The following is a 26,890-nucleotide window of genomic DNA, read 5'->3' as shown; positions in this document are numbered from 1 at the left end:
GATCTGAACAATACATATGTGGCTCTTTCCCAGCCGGCACATGTGAGCGAGGCCCATGATTTGTTGGGTCTTGGAGATGCCAATCACAGAGTTGAAGGAGAAAGTTAGTTTTAATTTAATTACCTGAATTTTGAACCAGTTTGAATCTTTTCCTGAGCGGTGGAGAGAGGGAGGGTGGCCTTCACAGCATACTGTTTGGGAACCACTGCCCTACACACAGCTTTTAAAAGGATAGGGGGAGAATAATATTTAAATAAATTAATTTATTTTGTTTCGTTGTCTGACTTGTTATGGATTGTGGCAAGTTTTGTGTGGGAATGCAATTGTTTATACCTTGATGGTATTACAGAGCTTCAATAGTAAATCAATTGCCAATCACAGCATTAACAGTCGTTTACTGATATAATTGACGGACAGCTTCACAGAACCAGATTCCATAAGGAAATTCTGAGATGGTAAAATTCCATCCTGCTGCTGGAAGCAGGAACACAATTGGGAATACTTGTGATACTACTTCATCCTCCCAATAGTTGTCTATCACTATTCATGACTAAATGTGACAGGGCTGCAGAGATTTGATTTGATCCCTTTCTTGTGGGATTGCTTATCTCTGAAAATAGCTCACTACTTCTGTTTATACCCCATTTATGTGGTGGATGTGGCACACAACACAGCGGAGAATGTCGTTAGTGTGAAGACCAGACTTTGTCTCCATAAGGACTGTGCAGTGATCACTCCTATCTGTCACAGACAGATGCATCTGCAACATAGAGATTGATGAGGTTAAGGACATGGTTGTGTTTTTTCGTCTTATTGGTGACTACATTTCAAAAATACTCAATTGGCTGTGAAGTGCTTTGTGATCTAAAAGGCACTGATGTTATGTATTACATATAATAAAAGCTGTGCCAGTGTTCATGCTCCACATTAACCTGTTCCCACTCGTATTTACTTCATTTTACCATATCATTGTAACTGTCTACTTGTTTCCTCTGATGTACTTCTCCTTAAATACACCTATACTGTTCAGCTCAAACATTTTATGTTTGAATAATAAATGGTTTGCCTCAACCATATGCATGACAAAAAATTGGGTGCACCAACAAAGATCTGTGCCCAGAAATTTTTCCTAATCACTTTTCTCTCTCTATATTTAATTGATGTTTTCTCTTCTAGCCAACCAGAGATAATAGGCCACTCAGTTGTATCAACCTGTGAACAATAACTATAATACTGGGTGGAACTCTTGGCTCTGATCTAGGTATCGGTTTGCATATGGCAAAGGGACATCTAATGTGGTGGACCTTGCAAACTCCTCTTTAACTTACAGGGACTTTTGTCAAAATTGAGAGAGCTGTCCTACAGATTATCAAGCAGTAGCCTGACGTGGTTATACCGATCAGCCAATGTCCCAGACTTGTTTATCATCATTCCTGGGCAAATCCAATCAAGACAATCATTCTATCCTGACAATTACTGCCCTATCAGCCAAATAACCAGAGAGGAGGATGCAGATAATCTGAAATGGGATATAGATAGGTTAAGTGGGTTGGCAAAAGATTGGCAGGTAGATAATATGTGAAAAGCTGATGTTGCCCACTTCGGTAGGAAGAATAGAAAGGCAGAATACTATTGTATGAAGAGATCTGACTGTCCTTGTATATGAATCACAAAGTAATTAGGAAGGCAAATGATATGGTCTTACTGCAAGGTGGATAGAGTCTCAAAACAGGGAACTCTTGCTGCAACTGTACAGGGCATATTGGTGAGACTGGATTTTACTGTGTATAGTTTTGGTCTCTATACTTTAGGAGGGATATACTCACTAAAGGTTATACTCTGTACTTTAGGAGGGATATACTCACTTAAGGGAGGATTGGGCACATTGTACCAATACTCATTGGAGTTTAGAAGAATATGATCTTATTTAAAATATGTAAGATTTGGAAAGGGCTTAACGGGATAGATGCTGAGAGGAAGGTTCTCCTCATGGGGGAGCTAGAACTGGGGGGCACATTTGAAGAAAAGGACCTCTGATTGAAGCATAGCTGAAGGCTGAATTTCTTCTCTCAGGAGCCTTTTGTGTTTGGAATTCACTTCCACAGAGAACAGTGGAGGTTGGATCATACAGTTGGGCAGGTTTTTGATCGACAACATAAGAACATAAGAAATAGGAGCAGGAGTAGGCCATCTAGCCCTTCAAGCCAGCCCTGCCATTCAATAAGATCATGGCTGATCTGAAGTGGATCAATCCCACTTTGAGAACTTGGACAACGAAGTCCAGGGTAATGGGAGACAGGCAGGAAAGTGGAATTAAGAACATAATTAGATCAGCCATGATCTTATTGAATGGTAGAGTGCGTTTGATGTGCCAAATGCCTGTTCCTGCTATTTCTTATCAGGTAACGATCTCTTGATCACTATATTGTGATGACCAGAATTGCAGTAAGTATTCCAAGCATAAGTTAACTAATGTTTTATATCAATTCATAGACCCAAAATTCACATTGACATTCAGCCTGGGATTCTGGATTTTATCTTTTCCTTTCCATCAACTGCTTTTTTATAAATCCATCAGCACCTTCCCTTCCAGGCTGAAAATATTTGGGTTCTCTCCTCATCCCTAGTAACTCAGACCATTGACACTAGAGATTGGCCTTGTGGCTCTATTGCACTGCCTTTTTAATGTGTTTTGCCAACCTGAACTGCACTCCAGAATGCTATTGAGTTTGGCCTGCTTTTCCAAAGATCTGTATTTGAGTATTTTGTCACCACATTTCAGTAATGGAAATGATTGCGACATTATTATTGCAGCTATTTGTAAGCTATGCTCATGTATTTTTCTACTTGTTATTTTGCAGGTTTGGTATTCCAGATTCACGTCGGCGTGGAGAAAGTATTTGCCTGTCACCTTGTAATACCCTGGCAGCTGTAACAGATGATTTTGGCCGTGTCACTTTATTAGATGTCACAAGAGGTGTAGCAATACGGATGTGGAAAGGTGGGGATGATATTTTGTCTACAATTAATTTAACAGTAATTGTTTGAAACATGATATTCTGATGTAATTTTCAATTTTCTACTTCAGACGTTTTTATTTATTACTATTCAGTATGCTTACAATTGTTCTCTTCACTGCAAACAGTAATTTGTTTTTAACTTCCTCCTGTTGAGTTGAATGAATATTATGTAACTGGGAACCAATCATCCTACTAGATAATTTGGATTCCTTTACAGAAGATGTACTGCAGAATTTTCATCAACATAGTAAATTTTGCTTTTGAATATATAAAGATTTGATGACATTGATTTTATAAATATGATAGAAATAGGACAGACAGTAAGCAGCTGAATGTGGGGACTGGATCCCACATGGTAACTCAATAGTGCCCCAATTAATGGTTACTTTTGATTATTAGAATCATAAGGTGGTTTACAGCATTGAAGGAGGCCATTTGGTCTGTTGTAAGTGTGCTGACTTTCCGAAGGAGCAATTCACCCTTGCCTTTTTCTATGTAGTTTGGCAACTTTTTTCTTTTCAGACAATGGTTCAATTCCCCTTTGAATGTCTCTATTTAATTCACTACGCACTCAGGCAGCGTATTCCAGATCCTAACCATTTGCTGCGTGATTAAGTTTTTCCTCATGTCACCATTGCTTATTTTGCCAATTACCTTAAATCTGTGTCCTTTTGTTGTCTATTCTGCAACTGGGTACGGTTTCTCCCTATCGACTCTGTCCAGACCCTTCTTGATTTTGAATTCCTCCACCAAATCGTCTTTCGCTCTTTTCTTCAGGAAGGACAGAATCAACTTCTCCAGTCTTTATACATATTAGATGTTGCCCTGAATCTTTTCTGCACCCTCTTTAATGTTTTCACAGCCTTCCTAAATTGCGATGCCCAGAACAGGGTGCAGTACTCCAGTTGAAGTTGAACTAGTGTTTAATACAGGTTTTGTATAACTTCCTTGCTTTTGTACTTTATGTCCTGTAAGATCTGGGGGTCAATCTAGTTTCAATTGTAAGACAATTACAACTGCTAGTGTGAATTGGGAAAGTTAGCTAAAAGGAACCTGCAGTGACTATTAATTTTGTTCCTAGTTATCATTTCTGAAAGCCTTCTTGAGCCAAGGTTAAACTGACTGGGCTACAGTTGTTCGGCTTATCTTTACAACCAATAAGAGTATAACATTTGCAATTCTCCAGTCCTCTAGTACCCCCCTGCTGAGTGAAAGGCATTATAATAGGAGAGAGGGAGAGACACATTGAGCAACTTCAAATTATACCCTTGGCACTAATATCTAGTTGGAAGCCACTCTTGCTCTTTGGCAAGAAATGAAAATGTGTCAAAGAATTGAACAAATGTTTCACCTGAAACACAATCCGCTTTAGTTGGCTGTAGGCATGAATGATCCTCCTGGCTGCTCTATTTTAAGTTTTTTGTTTTGTTTGCTAGGGTACCGTGATGCACAGGTAGGCTGGATCCAAGTGTTAGAAGACCTTCACGAAAGAGAAGCAGAGAAGAGCAATTTCTCTCCTTTCAGCAGTCCAACGGGCCTCAGGCGAGTGGCTCAATTCCTGGTGATCTATGCCCCAAGGAGAGGAATCCTCGAAGTGTGGAGCACCCAGCAAGGTCCAAGGGTTGGGGCATTTAATGTAGGAAAGCACTGCAGGTCTGTATTGTGGAATATTATCTGAAATCAGTATGTTTATTGTGTGAGTTTGCCAAATGCTTTATTGTACAAAATGTATAGGTGGGGAATGGAGAGGGATTGTCATTTTGGACTTCTTCTGCGACTTGGTATTTATCATGTTTTAGAGAATATTGTACATTTTTAAGGAGGAGAAAGAGGCTTAATTTTTTTTTGTGAGAGTAATGTGCAGATTCTCAAGATTTTAACAGCTTATATTCCACCACAGAATTATGTACCCTTTCATACTGTGCCTCTTGTGTTATCCAATAAAATTACCAAACCAAATAGGCACAAATTAAACGGCACTCTTGTATTTCCTTTCAAAGAAAATGCGCTGTTCATCTCATTTGTGAATTTTTTTCAATTAAACTCATTTTTGCTTTCTTGGATGACACCACATTTTTATGGATATTTTTTATTATATTTGGAGATATACACTTAATAAAATGCACACGCAGGGACAAATATTTTGTTGTAAGAGTTTCTTCTCAACATGCAAACTTTTAAGATTACAGGAATCATTATATTGAAAAAATTTTCAATGATAAGAGGGTTCCAAAATGCAAGTTTTTCTGCTGTGTGTAGTATTCCAGACCAGGATACAACCCACATTTCTTTAGCAAAGAACAGATCAGAATTTGGAACAAATGTGCCGTGTTACTGATTTGAACGAGCAATGAACATAAAGTTCCTGACATTTGAAGGAATTTGTAGTCATTACATTTCATAAATGGTTTAAAAATACCTACACCTCATGAGGGATGAAATGGGTGATTTCAGTAGGCTGATTAGATAGATCAATTGTTCTTTAATTTTTTTTTAGGCTGCTTGCAAAAATCTCCAGCTGGTGGACTGGGGGAATTCCTAACCTCAGAATTGCTGATAAAGGGAGGTAACAGGTAGGGGCTGGGCGCCTCTGTACATGGAGGATAAGATAGGAGAACAACATGTACCAGGCTGATGCTGTGTATTTGTGGGTGGTGTGTTCTGTATGGTTTCAGAGACGTCCATAATTAGGCTGTTGGCCTCTCAGCCAGAATTGATTTCTGGCTTGAGTTAGATGGAGTTGCGATGAGATTGTTAATATTGCCTCAAATTATAAATCATTCACCTAGCGAAATGTCCTGTTGTCAAATTTACAAAAGAAAATATATTTATATCTAAATGCTTTGACTAATTTTGACATTGTATATTATGGATATTTTATAACTCTTAATATGTGCCTCTCTTAGGTTACTATATCCCGGCTACAAGATAATGGGATTGAACAATGTAACCAGCCAAGGTTGGCAGCCACAAACGTATCAAATTTGTCTAATTGATCCAGTAGATGGCAACGTGAAAACCATCAATGTTCCTTTCCATCTTGCTCTTAGGTATCTATTTTAATTTTGTTGCAAAAAAAAAGTAATAGTTACAGCATCACTTGTGGATGTGGTACCTGGCCAGTGCCATCGTAGAATTGCATAGAATCTTGCAACACAGGACTAGACCTTTCAGTACAGTGGATCGATGCTGATGTTCCACAAGATTTTTCTCCCATCTTACTTGATCTCATTCTATCCACATATACTTCTATTCCTTTCTTCCTCATGTACTTATCTAGTTTCCACTTAAATGCACCAATTTTATTCACCAAATTCACTTCGGGTAGCAACTCTTACATTCTGTGAAGAAGCTACACCTGAATTCCTTATTGATTTTATTAGTGACCATCTCTTATTTATGGCCAGTAGTTCTGAACTCTCAAAATTGAAAACATCTCCATATCTACTGTATCAAATTGCTTCGTAGTTTTAAAGTCCTCCAACAAGTCACTTTTTAGTTGTCCTTTTCCTATAACAAGGAGCCCCGACCTCTAGTGATTCTTTTCCGTTCCCTGTGAATCAGCCATTTGACCATTAATAGGGTTAACCATTGTAGAAGGAATGATGTGAGATGTGCTGTTCATTGTAAGTGAGCTGATTACAGACCATTAGGCAACCAGTTTAAATTTTCTTAAAAGCTTTTCCTCTCCATAGTAGGTAATTGCTAATATTTGTCAAGCCAAGGCCAGTTGGAAACTTGTTTCACCATCTTATGACCATTTTTTTCATATTTAGAATGTTATAATTGGCAGGTCATTACAGCATACTGAGCAAAATTATGCCATTAGTGTTCGAATCACGAGTTGCGTCTTATAATGCAAAAGGTTCAACTTTGTGCTAAAATGTCACTACAGTCTTGAAGAATTTAGAAGCCCAAGTTGTTGACGTGGAAGGAATATTTGTATGTATGTTTAGAATTATTGAAATGCAGTTTTTTATTTAGTACTTCAAAATTTCTACTCAATGCATGCTAAAAGTATGGATTCTGAATAAGTAAATATTTGTAAAATATAAATTTTCTTGGTGTTTTGATTTTAGTGGATGAGAAATCCTTGCACTGAGATTTTTAAAAAAATACTTTGATGCATTGTATTGCTTTTCAGTGATAAGAAGAGTGAAAGAGCAAAGGATATGCATCTACTGAAACGGCTAACTGCTTTGTTGAAGGCCAAAGTCACTAATCCTGGTAGCTATTATATTTAATTGCCTGCAGTTGTAATGCATAGTTTATATCATTAATCAGACTTTTTAGTATTAGCAGGAGGGTTAGCTTTTAGTACCTTTTAAAATGAAAATAATATTGGCTTGATGCTCTATAAAATTGTGAACCATTGTTCCAAGAATTTGCAAGTGATTGAGCTTAATCAGAATACAACTAAATGTGCAAGTTGGATTTTGAGAACGTGGACATAATTGTCAATATGCTTTCATACTGACAACTTTATAAATGTAAATTAACAGGATATAGCAATAGATTTAAGTTTGGTGTATACATGAAGTTCATGATACCAAGGTTTGAGGCAATATTGCTTCAAATCATTTGCAGAAAAACCTGCAGGACTCACAGCATTGAGGAGTTAGACTGTGCAGAATTCGAACCATGTTGGTGTTAATATTCACAACCTATTTATTTTTAATGTTAATTAATTTTAGAAATTTTGATAAATGTTAAGTGATGCAGGAGCAGAAATGTGTCTGGGATGGAAGCAGCATTGAGTCAGCTGTCTGATATGAGCAGCACCTGATACCTAATTTCATTGAATGTCACTGAAAAATCAGGCACTGTGTATCGCAGTGGTGAATCAATGCTGCCTGATTTATGTTGTTGCCCAAGACAGATTCCTATCCCATAATGTTCGAGTCAGCAACAGTGTTTATTGCTATGAACGCTTGCACCTTTCATTTCACTGATTTTATAATCTGTTATTCTGTGTCTATATTTCTAGAAAATTTAGAAACTGAAATAAAGACACACCTTCTTGATATTAAGTATCCTGCCATGAAAAAGCAGGTAATTAAATGATTTTATAAAAGTAATTACTTAAATTCTCATCCTAGCTTTTTGTAATTTCAACATTTTGTTTCTTATAAATACAGGCCTTAGAAAAAATGTTGGCGAGTAAAAATATCCCATTACCTTGCTTAACAAATTTAATTCAAGCATTGTTGGACAACTTAATGAATCAAGGTAGGTGTAAACTGAAATAACTAAATATACAATGATTAAATATATGCTTAGCTTTTTTTTGCATTCTCATTGTTTTTGTCTTTGCTCTAGCAGTGTTAGGAAATGTGTTACACTATTTCTATACTTTTTTTGTGACTTAAGTGGTTATTAAATAAGTTTTGCAATAAGACATTTGTAAACATTGGTCACATTTCAAACTGAAATTTTTGATTTACTTTAAACCACAGCTAAAATATTGTGACCAATTCTGGGTACCACGTTTCAGGGTGGATGGAAAGGTTCTGAAGCAAATTTATTAGTGTTACCAGGGATGAGGGACTTGAGTTGCATGTTGGGAATAAATTAGCAATGACTGCTATACTTCGAGTGGAGAAAGTTAAGAGGAAATTTGATAGTGTTCTTTCAAATAGAACACTATTGTAGAACAGTTACTTCACACTGTTCTCCAAGTGAATTATCTTGAAACAATACCATGATACTTGATTCCACGATCACCTGCTCAGGCTGGATCAGACAGTACACACCCTTGGTTTGATCTTCAAGCTTATCATGAAATGACTACATTTCAAGTTGACTTTCTCACCCTTGTCTCCATTGAAACCTTCAGTTTTGCTTCTGTTTCCTCCCTTTGTCTTTTCCAAAGTTCTCCTAATTACCTTGAGTATACCTTGCAAAACTTCAACCTGACTAACGCACCACTGTTTGCATCTTGTACGTTACTAGGTTCCATTTTCTCACCACATTAAATTCATTGCTTTCCGCTGGCTTCTTAATCCTTTATTTTACTAATTGAAATCCTTTGTTTACACATGCTTTCATGTCTTGTTACCAATTTGAAAACACAAATTAGTTTTACTTTGTTTTAGCCTTGTGCGTACAATTTTAACCTCCAGTGCATTTTCCCGTCCAATCACTTCTCATTTGACGATGGAGTCTAACCAACTCAGCCCCATCTCTGGAGATTTAGTGTTATTTGTTTAACTACCTGATCCCTGCTGTGAAAGCCTTCGCAGTCCCAACATTTTTGTTCATCTGTGTCAGCTCTGCAAACTCTCCTACTTCACTTGCTACCCTCGTTTACCCATGCAAAGCACTTTATTGTTTTATTAGTTAAATTCATTCTGTAAATGAAAGCTGTCACTATTGGGTCCTGCAAAATGAGCCACACTGGCAGTTGAATATTGATTTGAATTTCAGCTGAAGGATGCTAGTTTTTGACAGTGAAGTCTTCCCTCAACAATACATAGAAACATGATTTTGGGTGATGTGTTCAGGCCCTGGTCAAGGATGCTGAACATTAGCAGATGATGCAGGGAAGCAGGGCATTGCAGCAGAGCACGATAGTGACACATTAGTAATCGGATAGTAATAAGGTCCAGAGTCCTGGCCAATTATTCCATTCTGAACAGTGGCATTCTAGTACTTGTACTGCAATCCATTTGAGATCTGCTAATTCAGCACACGTTATAGATTAAACATGGGCTCGGCTGTACATTTTTTTGGGGTGTTATATTATGAGCACTTATTTATTGAAGCAAAAATGACCAGCAAAGCATTTATCATGAGTTATTACTGATTTGTACGTTGACTGTAATATCTCTCCCTCACTTGTATCTTTATTAGATCCTGAAAGTGTGGATGAAGGATTGTTGCAATTTTGTCTCAGCCAGTTGAAATTACTTCACCTTTATTCGTGTGTAAGCAAGCTCAACTCTGAGGACCTTGAGCAGGGTGAAGCCAAAACCAGCAACGTAAGTAGTTGAATGATGGTGCGTTCAGTGCAATTGAATGGGAATAGTCTTGTTAGGTATTTTTTTAAAAATCACTGAGCTAGAATTTGTTTTAAATTCTATTCTTACATGTCTTACCAATGAGGGTTTTCTTATAGGAATATTTTGCAAAGAATGAGGAATTTGGGTCTCAGAATAGTCTTGTGGAAATCAAGCATTTATAGACTACAGTTAAAATTTATATCCCGTTTGCTGCTTCTGTCTTTTTTTTGTGTTGTTTATCGTGCAGGACTTGGCTACATTGCTAAGACTGGAAGAGAAAGAAGTTGTGAAAATTCAAACACTACTTGATAATTATAGACAAGGAAACACCAGAAGTACAGTTCATTTTGAGGAGGATCAAAACTGCAAACTTCCAATCCAAACATTCCTTGAATATCTCGAATATGAAAAAGAAGTTGTCAATGTGAAGAAAATGAATGAAGTTGAATGTGTGGCTTTGGGTGAGTCTGCATACGCTCTTGTGAGTCGTGTATATTAGATGTCTTTTGTAGTATGCCAGATACATACAAATTTATTGCATAAAAATACAACCACTTGGTAATTATCATTTAACCAAAGTGATAAACCATTTACCTCAGAGCTTTATTAATCATTATGAATATTTCCTACAGCATTTAAGTGCATTTGCCAGATTGCAATATTTATATAAACATGTTAGATACAGGAAAATGGTTATGTGAAACTGAATAGTAGATCTGTATCCATCAGCAACATCTATGATACATTGCCACAAACTTTTTTTATTTCCCATTTGCATTTTCTATTAAATGGCAGACAATAATGGGAGAGCCAAGTATGGTGAAAAAATTAAAAAATAGTATGAAATAGAAGCAAATCTCAATTTGAGAAAAAGCTTGGCATTTATGAAGGAAAAAATGACCATAATGTCACAGTACAAAGTGCAGAGAAATTATGATATTTAAACAAAAAAGTGAAACTTGATAAATTTACTTAATGGAACGTTCTATGGCATTGCCAAATAGAAAGATTAATGTAATATTTAACACATTTGCAGAATTAAATTGGAAACTAGGTTTGACTATGCGTTACTTACTAATGATCTCTGAAGTTACCTCTAACAGTAGGTGATGCAGCAATCTATAACATTCAATTACTTGGAAACACAAATATTATATGAGATTTATGTGCACGCACTTTTTCCTCCAGTCTCTAAGCTATATCTATAAATTGGTTCTTTCTTGACTTTCATTTGGTACACTTGATGGCATTTCTTCATTATGGTTAATATATGCTGCTTGGCATTTGATTGAATAACGGTAATATCAAGTTTAACAGTCCAAGTGAAATGAGGTTGAAATGTTCTTTCACATTTTTCCCTTCTGTTGCAGGCAATTTCTTTTTCTGGAAATGTCTGTGTGGGGAAAGTTCTGCAGAGGAAATGTGCCGTTTGCTGGAGTCTGTGGGAGCCAAGCCTCAGCAGTTTTTAGTAAGTTTCTAACTGATCTGACTGCATATAGATGACAAGAAAATTGAAAAAGAAATGTGATCTTCAGTAAACTTACATATTTAAGTTTAATCCGCTTGTCTGAATTTGTTTTCAGTTTATAATATGGTATTACTCATATGTGAAACTTGATGAACTGTGTATAAGGAAACCTAGCCCATAGCAAAATTGCCAGCTGTTGTGCCCTAAATATAATTCTCTTTGCTCAATTTATAAATATTAAAAGGTTATGAAACATTCTGCTTTAAAGGTCTGAAACCGTACTGAGCACCCATTTCTATGGCCTGAATTTTACCGTGGGTTTTAGGCAGAGGTGAGAACGTGAAATTGCAGGACAGGATTCCATTTAGGTTTCCGTCCATCCCCACCTCGCAATGACTTTACACTGGGGCAGCAAGGCATTGGACTAGAAGCCTGTCTTTGCCCAATTGAGGCCCATAAGTGGCCAATTAATGGCCACTTGAAGGTTGTTTCCCACCCAGCCTTCCAGTGACCGCTGGACCTCCCTCCACCCTGGAATCTCAATTTCCCCACTCAACTCCCATGCCTTCCTTACCCATCCTGCCCTGGAACCCCTGACACTTGCATTTTCCTTGGGTTGCCGGACCTGATCTCAGGCCTCCTGGTGGAAGTTCTTTGCCTGGTCACAGCAGCGCTGCAAGGGTTGGAGAGCTGTTGGCAAATCTAATTGGCTGGCAGTTCTTTGGCATTAGGCAGGATGCTGGTCCCTCACCCAGGAGGAGGACCCATTTCAATCAATGAATGTTAGAGTGTAAAATGGCAAGGGGCACCCACCATCCTAAAAATCCTGGCCTATCAATATTGCTCAAGCCTGTCAACTCCACTGTTGTTAGAAATGAACAATTATTTGTTGAATTCTGTAAATTAAGATTATTAAACTTTTTTTTAGTTGATGATTTACCAATGAATCGGAAGCAGTATTGAACATTAGTACTGATTGCTGTTAATTTCCCATGACTTTTCTGATGGGAAGCCTCTTAGCAAAGTATTTGTCAAAGTAGTTAGTTTTAATGAAAATGGCAACTCTTGGCCATTTTGATTGAACTAGGATGTGCATTAATTGACTGCATTTTAGCAGCCTATTATAATTTTTTTTTCACCTACAAATTGTGGATTTAATCATAATGAAATTAATTCATGAGTATTTCCCTCGTTAACAATTTAACTATGTTTTGGTGTTATTCTTTTGTGTCAAAATTGGAACATGATAGCACTTGACTTATTTTTGATATATATTGGAGATTACGCAATGGCAAGCTGCAGAGCAGTTTTTAATCATGTTTTTTTCCTCTATTGCTCTGTCTCTCTCCAGTCTTTGCTGCTCAGTATGTGGCTCTTCCGGGAGAAAGAAATTCTCAAGAATCAGGAATCAATTAGCTATCTCCACATTACGTTATCTCTCTTAAACAAGATGAAAGGTGAAGTCCCGGATATTGGTTATCAATAAGTCTTTTGTGGTTTATTTTGTCAAAGTTATTGGAATTATTTGTTTGAAAGATTTTGGCATTCACTATTTGCTGATTCCTAACTGAGCCAGTCATTTCAATATCTTGGCTGCAAGAGGACAGAGTGTGGGCACTTGGATTGGTTCATCTGGCCTCCCAAAGCCTTTGAATCATCAGAGTTCACTTGATGAGTGTTATGGAACACTCACCACTTTTCTGGCAGAATGCAATTACAACAACACTCAGCTCCCATTCTCAAGGGCAGAGTCCTTGATCAGCACTCCTGTTACTGGACTCATTTCCATTTTTCTCCTTTGGACACTTCTCCATTATTGTCACGCTATGACTGCAGTGTGTACACGCTATAGAATACACTGCAGCAACTCACCAAGCTTAATTCAAAAGCACTTAGCTCCCCTTGCAATCTCTGTCAAAGAAGAGGATAAAAGCAGCAATGTTTTGAGAGTGCTTTCATGTTTCCTTCAAATCACACACCATCCTGATTTGAATGTACGCTACTTTTCGTTCATTGTTGCTGGATCAGTATCCTGAATTCCTTATCAGCACTATCACCACAAAGACTGCAGTGGTTCAAGAAGACCACCTACCCCCACTTTAGTTTACCTAGAAATTTACAATGATTGCAGCTTTCATTATCTTCTTCATCATTGTTGTAGGTTAAAAATTAATAATGACCCAATATATCTTTTTATATCAGTCATGTATGTTCCTGTCAAAGTTTTGTACAGAAACTACTTTGGAAATTTATTTTGGGTATAGAGATAAATAGTTTATTGTAAGTTGATCTATTTTTGGATTAATCAAACTCATCCATCACTTTTCTTTCCTATGAATACTAACTGAAAGATCCTAGGTGTTCTCATTGAAATACTTCCATAAAGTGAGTTGTGATTCTGATGCGGCATCACCACCCAGGACTATTTACACACTATTTATCTTGCAGTCAAGAAAAATGAGACAATGTTTTTAGCCCTTTTTAATGTTGTATCTCACAGAACCATAGAAGCTGTACGTCATCATACATGAGATTATGGTGGAACCCTTATTTCTCTTTTTTTAAAATCAATTATTTTTAATCTGTGGTTTGTGGTTACTGGCCTACTTGCAAGAGGAAACTATTTCTCCCTATCTGTAATGAGCCCTGATAATTTTGGATACCTCTATTGCCCTTAACCTTCTCTGCTGTAAGGAGAACAATTTCAACTTCTTCAGTCTTCCCATATGACTGAAGTTCCAATTCCCTGGAATCATCCTGGTAAATGTCCTCTATACCCCATCCAAGGCTTTGAGGTCCTTCCTAAAGTGTGGTGTCAAGAGTTGACCATAATATTCCAGAGAAGGCTTGATCAGTGATTTGTAATAGTAGAACCATAGAATGGTTGGAACATAGAACCAAGTGGCCTCATCTATGGCTTCAATGTCCTTCCTATTCCTCCAATTTGTAGAACCCCTTTCCCCCATCTCCCTCAACCAACCCTCAACCCTTCCCCCACATATATTTAAGTTTTCAGCATTTATTTTGCTTCAAAATTAGCAGTGTAAAGTTAAACATATGTAGCTGTGTGACCAATGGATTTCACTTTTTGAGTGCTAAGTACCAGTGGTATGCATGCAAAACTGTAAATGTAGCTAGCACTTGTGTGTATTTGCTTGGTAATACTGACTTGTCCATAGGTGGTTGCATTAAAAAACCACAAAATCTGGAATTTTGATCTATTTCTAATTTGAAATTCATGTTTCCTTGCAGGTGCCATAGATACTTCTTGGGACCTTCAGTCAGTGTCTCCATGGTGGCAACAAATGCGCACTGCTTGTGCACAGGCAGAGAATATTGGAGCTGCACTGTTAGCTGCACTTGTGGGAAGGAGTGTAGCTATCAGTGCAACAAATAGCCTGGCTGAAAAAGAGGTAAGTAGAATTGTTATCTGTTGTTACACGTGTAAACAAAGCAGTAACTCATTCATTTGGTAATTGCTGTAACTGGCACTATCATCATGTGATCTGCTGGTGGAAGATGGTTATTTTGCAGAACTGGTGTGTGTCACCTCCAATGTTTTTGTTCGTTCCGATGGATATCTTTTAAATCCCGTGCCATGCCTGAGGATTATTATTCACTCCTGTTTGAAAATTGGCTGGCTGTTCTTTGGAAATAAAACGGAAGAAATTACTTTTTCTGATCCTTGATCCTTGAGGGAGCTGCAAGAGTTCAGTTTCAGTCTAGAATCTAAATTGGCAGTGCTTTGTGGAGAGAATTGAACAATATAAAAATCTGCATAAATAAAAGGACTGCTGAGACTGAAGGAAACTTGGCAGGAATCAGGCAGTTGAAATAATGACCTCCAGTGTCTGATGCTGGATTTGAAAAATTGGGCAACCCGAACTAATTTCTACTGCTGAGATTTTTTTTTGTTAACTTTCTTAAAGATAAGTTGGACTTTCATCCAGGTTTTCTATTCCTTCGCTGCATTATATCTAACTTTGTTTCCTCTTTTGTTTTTCCTACAGCTGGAAGTTATGGCTTCAGATGGAATGACTGATTCTTGGGAAGCACTGTCTCTCGATATGGAACACTGGAATCTGTTGCTGAGACAGCTTGAGGATTGCCTTATTCTGCAAACACTGCTGCACAGCAAAGGGAGCAAACCACCCAGCTCAACCTGCCATCATTCTGAGGCACTTGCTAGCATTTCCGTAAAAAAACTTTTGGAAGGTGGCCGAGGTAGGAGCTCTATTCATTGTGTGTGCTCATAAATCTTTGTTCATGGGTATTCTAAGGCTAAGGAAATAGTTTCTGATGTCCCCCACCCAACCCTAAAGACAGCACCTGACGTGGACACCAGCAATGCTTCGAGTGGTTCCTGCAGTCATTAAGCAAAATGGAAGAATAAAACTGATGGTACGGTCACGGGCTATAGTTATGTTGTTAAATGTCAAGCTGAAACTCATTGAAGGTGAGCAGCGTAAGATTCTTGCCAAGAAATGAAATATTGAAAGGTCTCTCATTTCTTGGCTTTACTGTGTTTGAGTCAGATTGACCTTTGTGCTGATTCACTCAGAAATGACTTTACAGCCACGCAGCTGTATATTAATATTCCTGGTATATGGCCTATTACTCATGCTGTTTATATTGATGCCAGTGTTTGGCTTTTAGTTCTGACCATGCTGTTTTCATTTTGTTTTTTCAGTACCACATTCTCACTGCTTTTTCTCCTATTTGTCAGTATTTTAATTTTCTTCTGGAGAAGGGTCCTTTAGACCTGAAACATTAACTGTTTCTTTCCACCGATGCTGCTAGACCTGCTGTGTTTATCTAGCGTTTTCTGTTTTTATTTCAGACTTACAGCATTTGCAGCATTTTGCTTTCATTTTAACTTTCTTCTATCATTTCTAATCTTTGACTTTGGTTTCTGGATTTTGTCTTTGTGATTCTTGTTAACTAATTTTCTCCTTTGACTTCTCTGTTTTTGTTTTCTCCAGGTCAGTAATTTTTGTTTCAACCCTGTAAAAGATAATTGCTTTGCCTTTAGAGACATCTGTGCCACTGACAAGTGATCCTTTTTACCTGCTATAATTGAAATACTGGTCCTGAACTGAAGGTTCACTCATGTCACTCCTCAATTTCCAGGTTGAAAAAATTTCAGTGAGGTGCTGACGTATGTCTGTCTAATTGTGAAAATCAGGGGCTTAAAACTTGACACTGTGTTGAAGGGTTCAAATGCTGAGAATGGAGGAAAAGTCAAGCCTTTCTTTTTTCCTCAACATTCCATTCAATTATAAAGATGTAGTTAATGACTAATGCTATAAATCGAGAAATTGTTCATCAGAACATGTTGTGGAGAGAAAGCTTTAATTAAATACTCATCACCAGCGGATGCAAATTTTCTTGTAACCTGTTTGTTGGTTATGCAAAAATAAAAATTGCATACTCAACTAAAATTCCAGGAGCTTTATTGAAAACTTGGCAATATTGCCGTTAGTCTTAATCACCATTTTAGAGTCTGGCAATGGAAAAATTCCTGAGCTCTAATTATGAAGGTGATGAATTACAGGCAAGTGTATGCAAATATATTTTTCCTGTTTCCTATTATATCTGAAAACTAACAGTTTGAAGTACTAGATAGGGGGATGGATCTTTCGGCCATTCACGCGAGCAGAATTCTGTGGCCTTGCCAGTAGCGCATTCTGACTCGCAGGTTACCTGGCAGCATAGGGTGGTTTCAATGAGAAATCCCATTGACAGCGGCAGGACCAGAGAATCCCACGCATTACGTAAAAGCTAACAAAATTTAGATTGAAAAATTACCACTCGCCATACCACTCATCCCCATCTTAGCAAAATCATGTGGGAGATGATGGCCTAGTGGTATTATTGCTAGATTAGTTGAGTTTCTGGATTATTAATGTTCTGGAACCCAGGTTTGAATCCCACCATGGCAGATGGTGGAATTTGATTTCAATAAGAAAAAAGTCTGGAATTAAGAATCTTCTGATGACTATGAAACCATTGCTGATTGTCAGAAAAACTCATCTGGTTCACTAATGTCCTTTAGGGAAGGAAATCCTTGCCCAATCTGACCTACATGTGATGTCAGAGCCACTGAAATGGGGCTGACTCTGAACTGTGCTTGGATAATTAGGGATGGGCAATAAATGCTGGTCAGCCATCGATGTCCCACGAACACAGAAAAGAAAAGTTAATACTGGCCAAGTTGCTGTATTACATCACTAGATGCGTGGATGTTGTGTTACATTCTATTTGTTTCTTACAATAGAATTTGGTTAGACTTGGTTATTGGTGACATTTAAGGTATATTGTGAAACCTCATTCAGCTCTTCTATATAATTTTCTGAAATGCAGTGAATTTCTAATGATAAATTTGACTCCTTATTTTATGTTCCATCCATTTGCAGTATTCATAATTAGTTCAGATTTAATGAAGGTTATGGATAGGATTTTCCAGCCATGCTCATCCCAAATCCCAAAAGTCTGCCCGAGGTCAAACGGACCTTTTCATGGTCCTTGTCCCACCTGCTATGATTTCTGTGGTGGGTGGAATGGCAGAATTCCAGCCTATGACTTGATCGTTATTTGTGAACTCCTCAATATCAGTAATCTAGTGCTTAGAGACAAAAAGCCGCAATAATATCTTGAGCCAGTATTTTCCAAAGATTTTACATTTCATTAACTTGCATGTATTGTTCTGTGGGATATTGTCATTAACAATCTGTATCTGTTTATCTTTCTCAGGAGTCGTTGCTGATGGTGTGGCAAAATGGATTTTCAAACTCGATCTTGTTCCAAGCGTTCTGAAACAGGTTCATCAATCCAAGAGATTAGAAAATACAGAAGGACAGGCGGAAGGGGAAAACATTCCTATAAGTGAGAATTTCAAAGAACTTGGTCTGGAAAGGATACTTGGTAAGAAGCACCTAAATAAATTGTGTTCAGTTAGTTCCTATGGAACATTAATGATTAGATTGCTTGATTATGAACTACAAGGTTACTAAAAATATAATGTTTAATACATTAGAAGACTATTCAAGTGTTCTAAATCATATAGATAATGAAGGACCTTGAAATTTGTTTTTAATCAGGTTGTGTGGCAGACCAGAACTTGTGGTTATTTCACTACTGTCGTGAGACAATTAATAATCAGCCAGTATTAGTGACAAGCACTCATCTTCAGTATATTTATTTGTTGGCTTGGCTTTCTTTGTGTTATTCTCCAGCTAAGTGAATATGTGAGCAGTCACCTACCAGCTCTGCATAATGAATGCACTGCAAATAAATGGTAAGGTATATGGGACCTTGAGTGACTTCCCTCTTATTGAGGATCTCTATTGTGCTTGTTGAATTAAAGGTGTGTCTAACGTCACCCAGCTTGCAGGTGCAGCAGGTGGTCAGGAAGGCGAATGGGATGTTGGTCTTCATAGCGAGGGGGATTGAATATAAAAGTAGGGAGGTCTTGCTGCAGCTGTATAGGGCATTGGTGAGGCCGCAGCTAGAGTACTGTGTGCAGTTTTGGGCGCCGCACCTGCGCAAAGATATTTTGGCCTTGGAGGGAGTGCAGAGGAGGTTTACTAGGCTGATACCAGAGTTGAGGGGGTTGAGCTATGAGGAGAGGCTGAATAAACTAGGCTTGTACTCGTTAGAGTTTAGAAGAATGAGGGGAGATCTCAGTGAGACGTATAAGATGATGAATGGGATGGATAGGATAGAGGTGGAAAGACTCTTCCCGCTCAAAAAAGACAATAGGACTAGGGGGCACAGCCTCAAGATAAAAGGGGGGCGGTTTAGAACGGAGTTGAGGAGGAACTTCTTCACTCAAAGGGTGGTGAATCTCTGGAATTCTCTGCCCGTTGAAGTGGTGGAGGCTGCCTCGCTAAATATTTTTAAGATGCGGGTTGATGGGTTTTTGATAAGAGAGGGGATTAAGGGTTATGGGGAGAGGGCGGGAAAGTGGAACTGAGCAGCGACAGATCAGCCATGATCTTATTGAATGGCGGGGCAGGCTCGAAGGGCTGGATGGCCTACTCCTGCTCCTATTTCTTATGTTCTTATGTCCAGTTGAAAGTTGCTACTGATGGTATTGATAAAATTGGATTTAGGCACATGGGAAGCCACTGAAGCAAGTCAACCTCCTGGTATACCCAGAAAGCTTGTGAAACTGTTATTAATTTGCTATATTTGTAAAAGTTTAATGCTTTTTGAGGAGCTTAGTACCATTTTTGATTTAAAAAATACATGGTATGTGGCCATTGTTGGTTAGTCTAGCATTTTGCCCATCCTTAATTATCGTTGAGAAGGTGTTGGAGCCATTACCTTGACCCCGTGAAGTCATGTGGTGTTGGCAGACTCGCATTGCTGTTAGGGAAGGAATTCTAGGATTTGATCCAGTGGTGATGAACAAACAACTATATTTCCAAGTCAGGATGGTGTGTGACTTGGAAAAACACTCACTTACATGGTGCTTACATGTATTACTTGCCCTCGTAGGTGGTCAAGGTAACTGATTTGAAAGGTGTTGTTGAAGCAGCTTTGGTGAGTTGCTGCATTGCATTGTGTAACACTGCAGACATGTCCATCTGTGGTGGATGGAGTTGCTTCACCCCAGATAGTTTCAAATTTCTTGAGTGTTATTGGAGCTGCACATATCCAGAACAGTGGGGAGTGTTTCATCAAACTCCTGACTCGTGTCTTGTAGCTGGTGTAAAGGCTTTTAGGGAGTCAGGAAGTGAAATTTTTGTCGCATGATACCCAATCTCTAACAGGTGAGGACCTGTTAGAACACTGCTCTGAAGAACCCCTGCTAGTGCTGAGATGATTGGCCTCCAACAATCACAAGCATTTTCCTTTGTGCTAGGCATGATTCCAGCAAATGGAACTTTCCTCTGATTCTTATATTCTTAAATTTAATTAAGACCTCTTGACATCAAGGCAGCATTTGACCCTGTCATTTTAGCCTGACTTCTTGAATTCAGTTCTTTTAGTCCATGTTTTGGTTTGGAGCCACTTGGAACTTAAACTGAGCACTGACAAGCATTTACTCAAGTTATTGGTGAGTAAGTGTCCCTTGATAGCACTGTTGATAACATCTTCTATCACTTTGCTGATGATTGAGAGGATTAATGGAATGGTAATTGACCAGATTGGCTTTTCTTGCTTTTTTGTAAAGTACATACCTGGGCAATTTTCAACTTGGCTGGGTCGATGCCAGTGTTGCAGCTGCACTGAACAGCTTAATTAGAAATGTGATAGTTCTGGAGCACAGGCAGTAAAACCAAGTTGATGTCAGAATCCTTAGCCTTTGCTGTATCTAATACTGTTAGCCATTTCTCTATGTTGGATGAATCTAATTGATTGAGGCCCAGCTTCTATGATGATGGTGATCTCAGGAGGAGGCCAAGAAGGATCATTCACTTGACACTTTTGGCTGGAGGCAATTGCAAATGCTTTAGCTTTGACTTTTTCATTCACATGCTGGGCATCACTATCATTGTGGATGGGAATGTTTTTGAAGCCATGTCCTCTTAGTTTAATTGTTTTCAACTATTCGCAACTGGATGTGGCAAGATTGCAGTGCTTTTAATTCTGCGTGTGGGTTGTGTGGGACTGCTTAGATCTGGCTATAGCCAGTTGCATCCACTGCTAAGCATGCACATAGTGCCTGTTTGCAATTCATTTTTAGGTACACCTGGTGCTGTTCCTGGTATATTCTACACTTAATATTGTACCAAAGTTGACTCCCTGGCTTGATGGTGATGATAGAGTGAGGGAAATGGCAGATGCATGCAAACATATGGATTAGGAGCAAGAATAGACCCCTCAGCCCCTTGAGGCTGATCTGATTGTAACCTCAATTCCACATTCCTGCCTACCTCTGTTAATTTTTCACTCCCTTGCTCAGCAAGAATTGATCTACTTTTACCTTAAAAATATTTGAAGGCTCTATTTCCACAGCCTTTTGAGGAAGAGAGTTCCAAAAATTCTCAAACCTTAGAGAATTTTTTCCCTCATCTGTCTTAAATGGGTGAGCCCTTATTTTTCAACAGTGACCCATAGTCCTAGATTCTCCCACAAGATGAAACATCCTTTCAAATTTCCACCTTGTCAAGAGCCCTCAGGATATTGTATGTTTCAATCAAGTCACCTCTTGCTCTTCTAAACTCCAGCAGATGGATACATGCCTAACCTATCTAATCTTTCCTCATAGACAATCTAGCATTTCCAGGTATTAGTATAGTAAACTTTCTCTGAACTGCTTCAAACATATTTACATATTTCTTTAAATAATGTCACCAATACATAGTACTCTAGATGTGGTCTCACCAATGCCCTGTATAACAGAAGCATAATCTCCCTACTTAAGAATTGAACTCTCCTCGCGTTAAATGATATTGTTCTATTAGCTTTTCTAATTACTTGCTGTACCTGCATTCTATCTTTTGTGGTTCATGCGCTAGGACACCCAGATCCCTCTGCATCTCAGAGCTCTGCATTCTCTCACCATTTATATAATTTTCTTTAATCTTCCTGCCAAAATGTACAATTTCACATTTTCCCACATTATACTCTATTTGCTAAATCTTTGTCCATTCACTTAACCAGTGTACATCTTTCTGTAGCTTCCTAATGTCCTCTTTACAAATTACTTTCCTGCCTATCTTTGTGTCATCTGAAAATTCAACAACCTTATTTTTGGTCCCTCCATCCAAATCATTTATATTTGTTGTAAAATGTTGAGGCCCCAACACTGATACCTGAAGCATATCACTCATTACATCTTACAAACCAGAAAATGGCCTATCTATACCAACTGTTTCCTGTTAGCTAGCCAGTCTTCTAAGCATCCCCTTACACTGAGTTTTTATCTTGCATGATAACTTTTGACATGGCACGTTATCAAATGCCTTCTGGAAATTTAAGTACGGTACTTCCACTGGTTCCCCTTTATCCACAGCACTTGTAACTCCTTCAAAATACTCCAATAAATTGGTTCAACATGATTTGCTTTTCACAAAACCCTGTTGACTCTGCCTAATTACCTTGACTTTTTCTAAGTGCTATAATGTTTTTAATAATGGCTTCTGACATTTTCCCTATGATAGATGTTAAGCTAACTGGCTTGTAACTTCCTTCGTTCTGTGTCTCTCTTTTTTGAATAAAGGAGCTATATTCACTGTTTATCTCAGTACCACCTCCCTGATGATCATAATTTTCTCGTGTTCCTCTTTCCCTTCCATTTCCTGATGTACAATTATTTCTGGAATGTTACTTGTGTTCTCTATAGTGAAGACTGATGCAAAATAAGTTCAGTTCATGTGCCATTTCCCCTCTCATGACATCACATATTGGGATTCATATCTGCTAAAATAAAAACAAAATATTGCAGATGCTAGAAATCTGAAATACAAACAGCAAGTACTGGAAAAACTCAGCAGGTCTGGCTGCATCTGTGGAGAGAGAAATAGAGCTAACCTTTCAAATCCAGTATAACTCCTGTTCCGAATGCCTCATTGAGAACCAGTTTTGAGTTACTAAGTCTATTCTGAATCTGTTTCATGACAATGCCAGGCTGTTGCTTGACCATTCTGAGAGGTGGCACTCTGAGTTTTGGCATAATCCCCAAGCTATTATTGGGGATGACTTTGCAGGGTACGCTGACCTAAGTGTGATGTTATCTTGTCCAGTGCTGGGTGGTGTGTCTTGTTTTATTCCAAAAGGAATAGGAATAGATCATAGAGTTCTTGATCCTGCTCTGCCACTTAAAACAGATCATGGCTAACCTTCTGCCTCAACTTGGTCTTCCTGCCCACTCCCCATATTACCTGAGAGACCAAAAATCTCAGCTGTAATAATATTCAGTTCAGCTCTCAGGAAAAGAGAATTTCAAAGATTCACAGTGCTTTGAGTGAAGAAATTTCGCCTCATCTGAATCCTTATTCAGACAATGGATCCCCAGGTTCTCAGATTTTTTTTGATAGTAATTTAGAACAACTTGAGTGGTTTGCGAGGCCATTTCCAAGCTTGGTTATGAGTTAAACACATTGTCTGGAGTCCATAATGGGTAAGGACAGCAAAATTCCTTCTCTAAAGGACATTAGTTTGCTCTTGTTTTTATTGTTACAGAGTTGCTTCAGCTGGCTTATGAGCGATTCCCTTGCAGTCTAGAATCAGATGTTCTTCATGCTCATTGTTGTTGGGAATATGTGGTGCAATGGAACAAAGATCCAGAGGTAAGGACAATACACAGTTCATCAGATTTGATTTTGAAGCATTGCATGTTATTAAAATCACAAAGTGGCTTATTTATGTTGCACTAAAAAAATGACTGCCTGAAAGCTGGTGCAGTTCTCCAGGAACAGTTGCAATTCAGTATTCAGATATATTCCCAGTCTTATTTGTACTTATGTTATGAAATGATTGTTAACTGAACAACTGTACTTTAGAGGGATAAATATTTTACGGAAAATAGCAAAGATGATTTTCAAGAACATCCCTGTCTTGTTGTATCAAAACAACATTTGTTTTTAATACTAGATGGAAAATTAAATTTTAAAAAATCAACATAATTGTGCCTTTAATTATGTAAACAAAAATAGATTCCTTATGAAATTGACTTAACTGCTAGGAGCACATTTATCTTACAAAATACAGTAACAGACAACTTACAGAATTCCCATTAATTTAATGAGTGCTCGAGCAGCAAATGATGATTAACACAGTATTTGAATTTCATTATACAGAGCCAGAGTTCTAGCCAATAATATTGAGTGAATTCTGAAACTGACAGTGCAATGTTGAGTTTTCTATTAGTATGCAATGCATTTCGGATAGACATAGAATCATAGAATCTTGAGGCAGAGTTCAAGCAGCTCTTTGTTCCAGTCATAAATGTGGAGACCTTGCCAACTGTTGGGATTCTTTATGGTCCCCCTTCTGCCAACTTCCACCTTTGGAACATTGGCCACGATTCTCTCATCCACACCCACCACTTTTCTGGCGGGTCCGGCCAGGAGATGTGCGTCTGTGGCCTTGAATAGGGATTTGTGATTGCGCAGAGAACGCATGCACGTCTCCCAGAGCCGGTGAACAGTCGCCGGCCAGACCACGCTGGAAACCAGCAGGAAGGCAGGTAAGTCATTTAAATCTTTTTAAAATCTATTTTAAATATATAGATTTGTTAATTATTGGGCGATCAAATCTCCCACCCTGCCAGGAGTACTTCATTTCAGCGGGGTTCAGGCTAGCTCCCCACAGTTGGGGAGTGCCAGTCAGTGCCAGTGGACAGTGTCAAGAGGGCAGGGCCTAGGTGCGATTGGTGAGCTTCAAGGGTCCTAATGCCACTCTGCATTGGGATTGGTCTGGCATGGAGCAGCAACTGGGGGGCTGGAAATGGATCACCACTGTTGGAAGGACCTCTTTAGTGCACAGCGTGCAGAGATTCAGGTGAGAAGCTGAAGTGTTGGGATCTAGAACAGTTTTCTTGCCAATTTAGCAGTTTTGGGAGATTCGTCCCCTGTTATCTCTTGCCTCCAAGTCAGAACATTTGCTGAAGCTCTTACCCATTACTTTGTCATCTCTACCTTGAGAATGCCCAAGCTGTCTTGATTGAGCTTTTATGGTCCGCTGTCCATCAGTTTCCACTCATCCCAAATATTACTTTCTGTTTATTACTGTGCAGCAACTCCTGTACATTAATCAGCCCATTGCTCGCTTTGACTTCCAGCCCATCTTTACCTCAGATTTAAAATATCGTCTTTATGCTTAAATCACTTCATGGTTTTGCCCCTGCCAATGTCTGTAATCTTCTTTAGCCCTACAGCTCTGAGAATTGTGGATACCAGTTTGCTTTGTACAATTATTTTTGGCTATGCCTTTAACTGTCAAAATCCTAAACTATGGGATTCTGTCCAGAAACCACTCCTATTTCAATGCCGTCTGTGACTAAAGTTTTAGTCGCAACTCCTTACACTTGCTCCTTTTGGTTTAGTGGTTGTTTTTCATCTGGTTACGTGTCTGTGAATTGCCTTGCGACATTTTTCTATGTTAAGCCACCTATCTAAATGAGCATTGTTATTGCATGTATCCATAGAGTTTTCACTGAAAACTTCATGTAGCGGTTTGCACTTTGGATGATATTGGTTATAAATGTACAGTTACTTTTAACGTTTTTTAAAGGCTTTTAATACCCTGTCTATATTCTGTATGAATTTTAAATAGTTTTTGATGTCTAAAGTTTCTACATAAAACATAATTTCATAAATATTTGACTTTTTAAAATGGGCTTTTCTGGTTTAAAAGTAACTAAATGTTGTGATTTCACAAAATATACTTGTCTTTTGACTTCTAGGAAGGCCGTTGTTTGAGCATATCTGTGGACCATCTGAAATGCATTGGCAATGCTCATGTTCAGCGTGGTTAGTACTTGTTTTGGCTAGCATGGTGTACATACTGTTTAAGTACTTAAGTGTAGGAAATATTAGTGTGAATCTGGGAGCAAATGCTCTGCAAAGGTCCTAATTCCCCCTTTAGGACCATGTTCAGGGACAGTTTTCAATTCTGTTCAACCCGGAGCCATGATACTTGTTAACTCCATTACCCCAAACCCAATTCTTTGAAGTCCATTGCTACCTCCTCACCGCTCTTGTTTTCAATTTGCTGTCCTCAGCTGTTGAAAGCTTGCTTCCTAGAAGGAATTTCCCATCGCCCATCATCTTCATACATATCCCTCAGTTTCACAAAGAGAAGAAATAAGTATTAAGTAGATTAGTAGCCACTATTTAATAATGATCCAGATCATTCATAGTTTTCACATAATAAATGTACAGAATCATAGGTAAAATCCAGAAGTACCATGCAGTTTCATTTATTCAGCCACCTTAAATTTGTCAGAGACTTTTGAAAATCAAGATGTGCTGTCTTGACTGGGGAGCCAGCATCAGCCAACTTTGTAACTTCTTCAATGTTCAAGCAATTGGTGAAGCAAGACCATGTTTTCCATTACATTGTATGTGACATGACCTAGTATTATAAGCAGCATATTGTTTGACTTGCTGAGCAGTGATGCAGAAGGGAAAATGCCTATCCAATCAAGAATGGATTGCAATTTCTTGTCCCAAAGTGCAAAGAAAACTTCTTATCAGTTGCTGTCATTAGCAAAAACAGCAACACATGAGTAGATGCATTGTAATTGGCCCCAACATTGTTAAAAAAAATCTTGTTATCCAGTGATGTTACTGGACTATTAGCTAACATGGAGGCCAAGAGTGAAAGCAAGGAGCAGCAGGCCAACAAGGTGAACTGGAGAGAGGCACTATTAGAGATGTGTTATGATGCTGCACCAGACCCCAAAGTTTTTGGTAAGATCTGGCTAAGGCCCAATAACTTGCTGT

At 38.4% G+C, this 26,890-nt stretch overlaps 1 protein-coding gene across 1 annotated transcript in view; it reads left to right on the top strand.

Moving 5' to 3' along the window:
- rab3gap2 (RAB3 GTPase activating protein subunit 2 (non-catalytic)) overlaps positions 1-26,890 on the top strand; it is an 88,036-nt gene that overhangs the window by 44,501 nt on the left and 16,645 nt on the right. Inside the window, exons 13-27 of the mRNA XM_080200552.1 lie at positions 2,862-3,001; positions 4,457-4,673; positions 5,927-6,070; positions 7,165-7,247; positions 8,008-8,072; positions 8,159-8,249; positions 9,873-10,000; positions 10,269-10,482; positions 11,392-11,489; positions 12,841-12,946; positions 14,742-14,902; positions 15,500-15,713; positions 18,243-18,413; positions 23,625-23,731; positions 25,849-25,915. Coding sequence (XP_080056678.1) covers positions 2,862-3,001; positions 4,457-4,673; positions 5,927-6,070; positions 7,165-7,247; positions 8,008-8,072; positions 8,159-8,249; positions 9,873-10,000; positions 10,269-10,482; positions 11,392-11,489; positions 12,841-12,946; positions 14,742-14,902; positions 15,500-15,713; positions 18,243-18,413; positions 23,625-23,731; positions 25,849-25,915 — 2,006 coding nt within the window. The remainder of the gene's footprint in view (positions 1-2,861; positions 3,002-4,456; positions 4,674-5,926; positions 6,071-7,164; positions 7,248-8,007; positions 8,073-8,158; positions 8,250-9,872; positions 10,001-10,268; positions 10,483-11,391; positions 11,490-12,840; positions 12,947-14,741; positions 14,903-15,499; positions 15,714-18,242; positions 18,414-23,624; positions 23,732-25,848; positions 25,916-26,890) is intronic.

The sequence above is a fragment of the Carcharhinus amblyrhynchos genome, chromosome 12 (assembly GCF_965287045.1).
Source record: "Carcharhinus amblyrhynchos chromosome 12, sCarAmb.v2.hapA, whole genome shotgun sequence".
Classification (NCBI taxonomy): Eukaryota; Metazoa; Chordata; class Chondrichthyes; order Carcharhiniformes; family Carcharhinidae; genus Carcharhinus; species Carcharhinus amblyrhynchos.
Note: the sequence above shows the minus strand (reverse complement) of the source record. Positions and strands in the feature narration are given on the sequence as shown.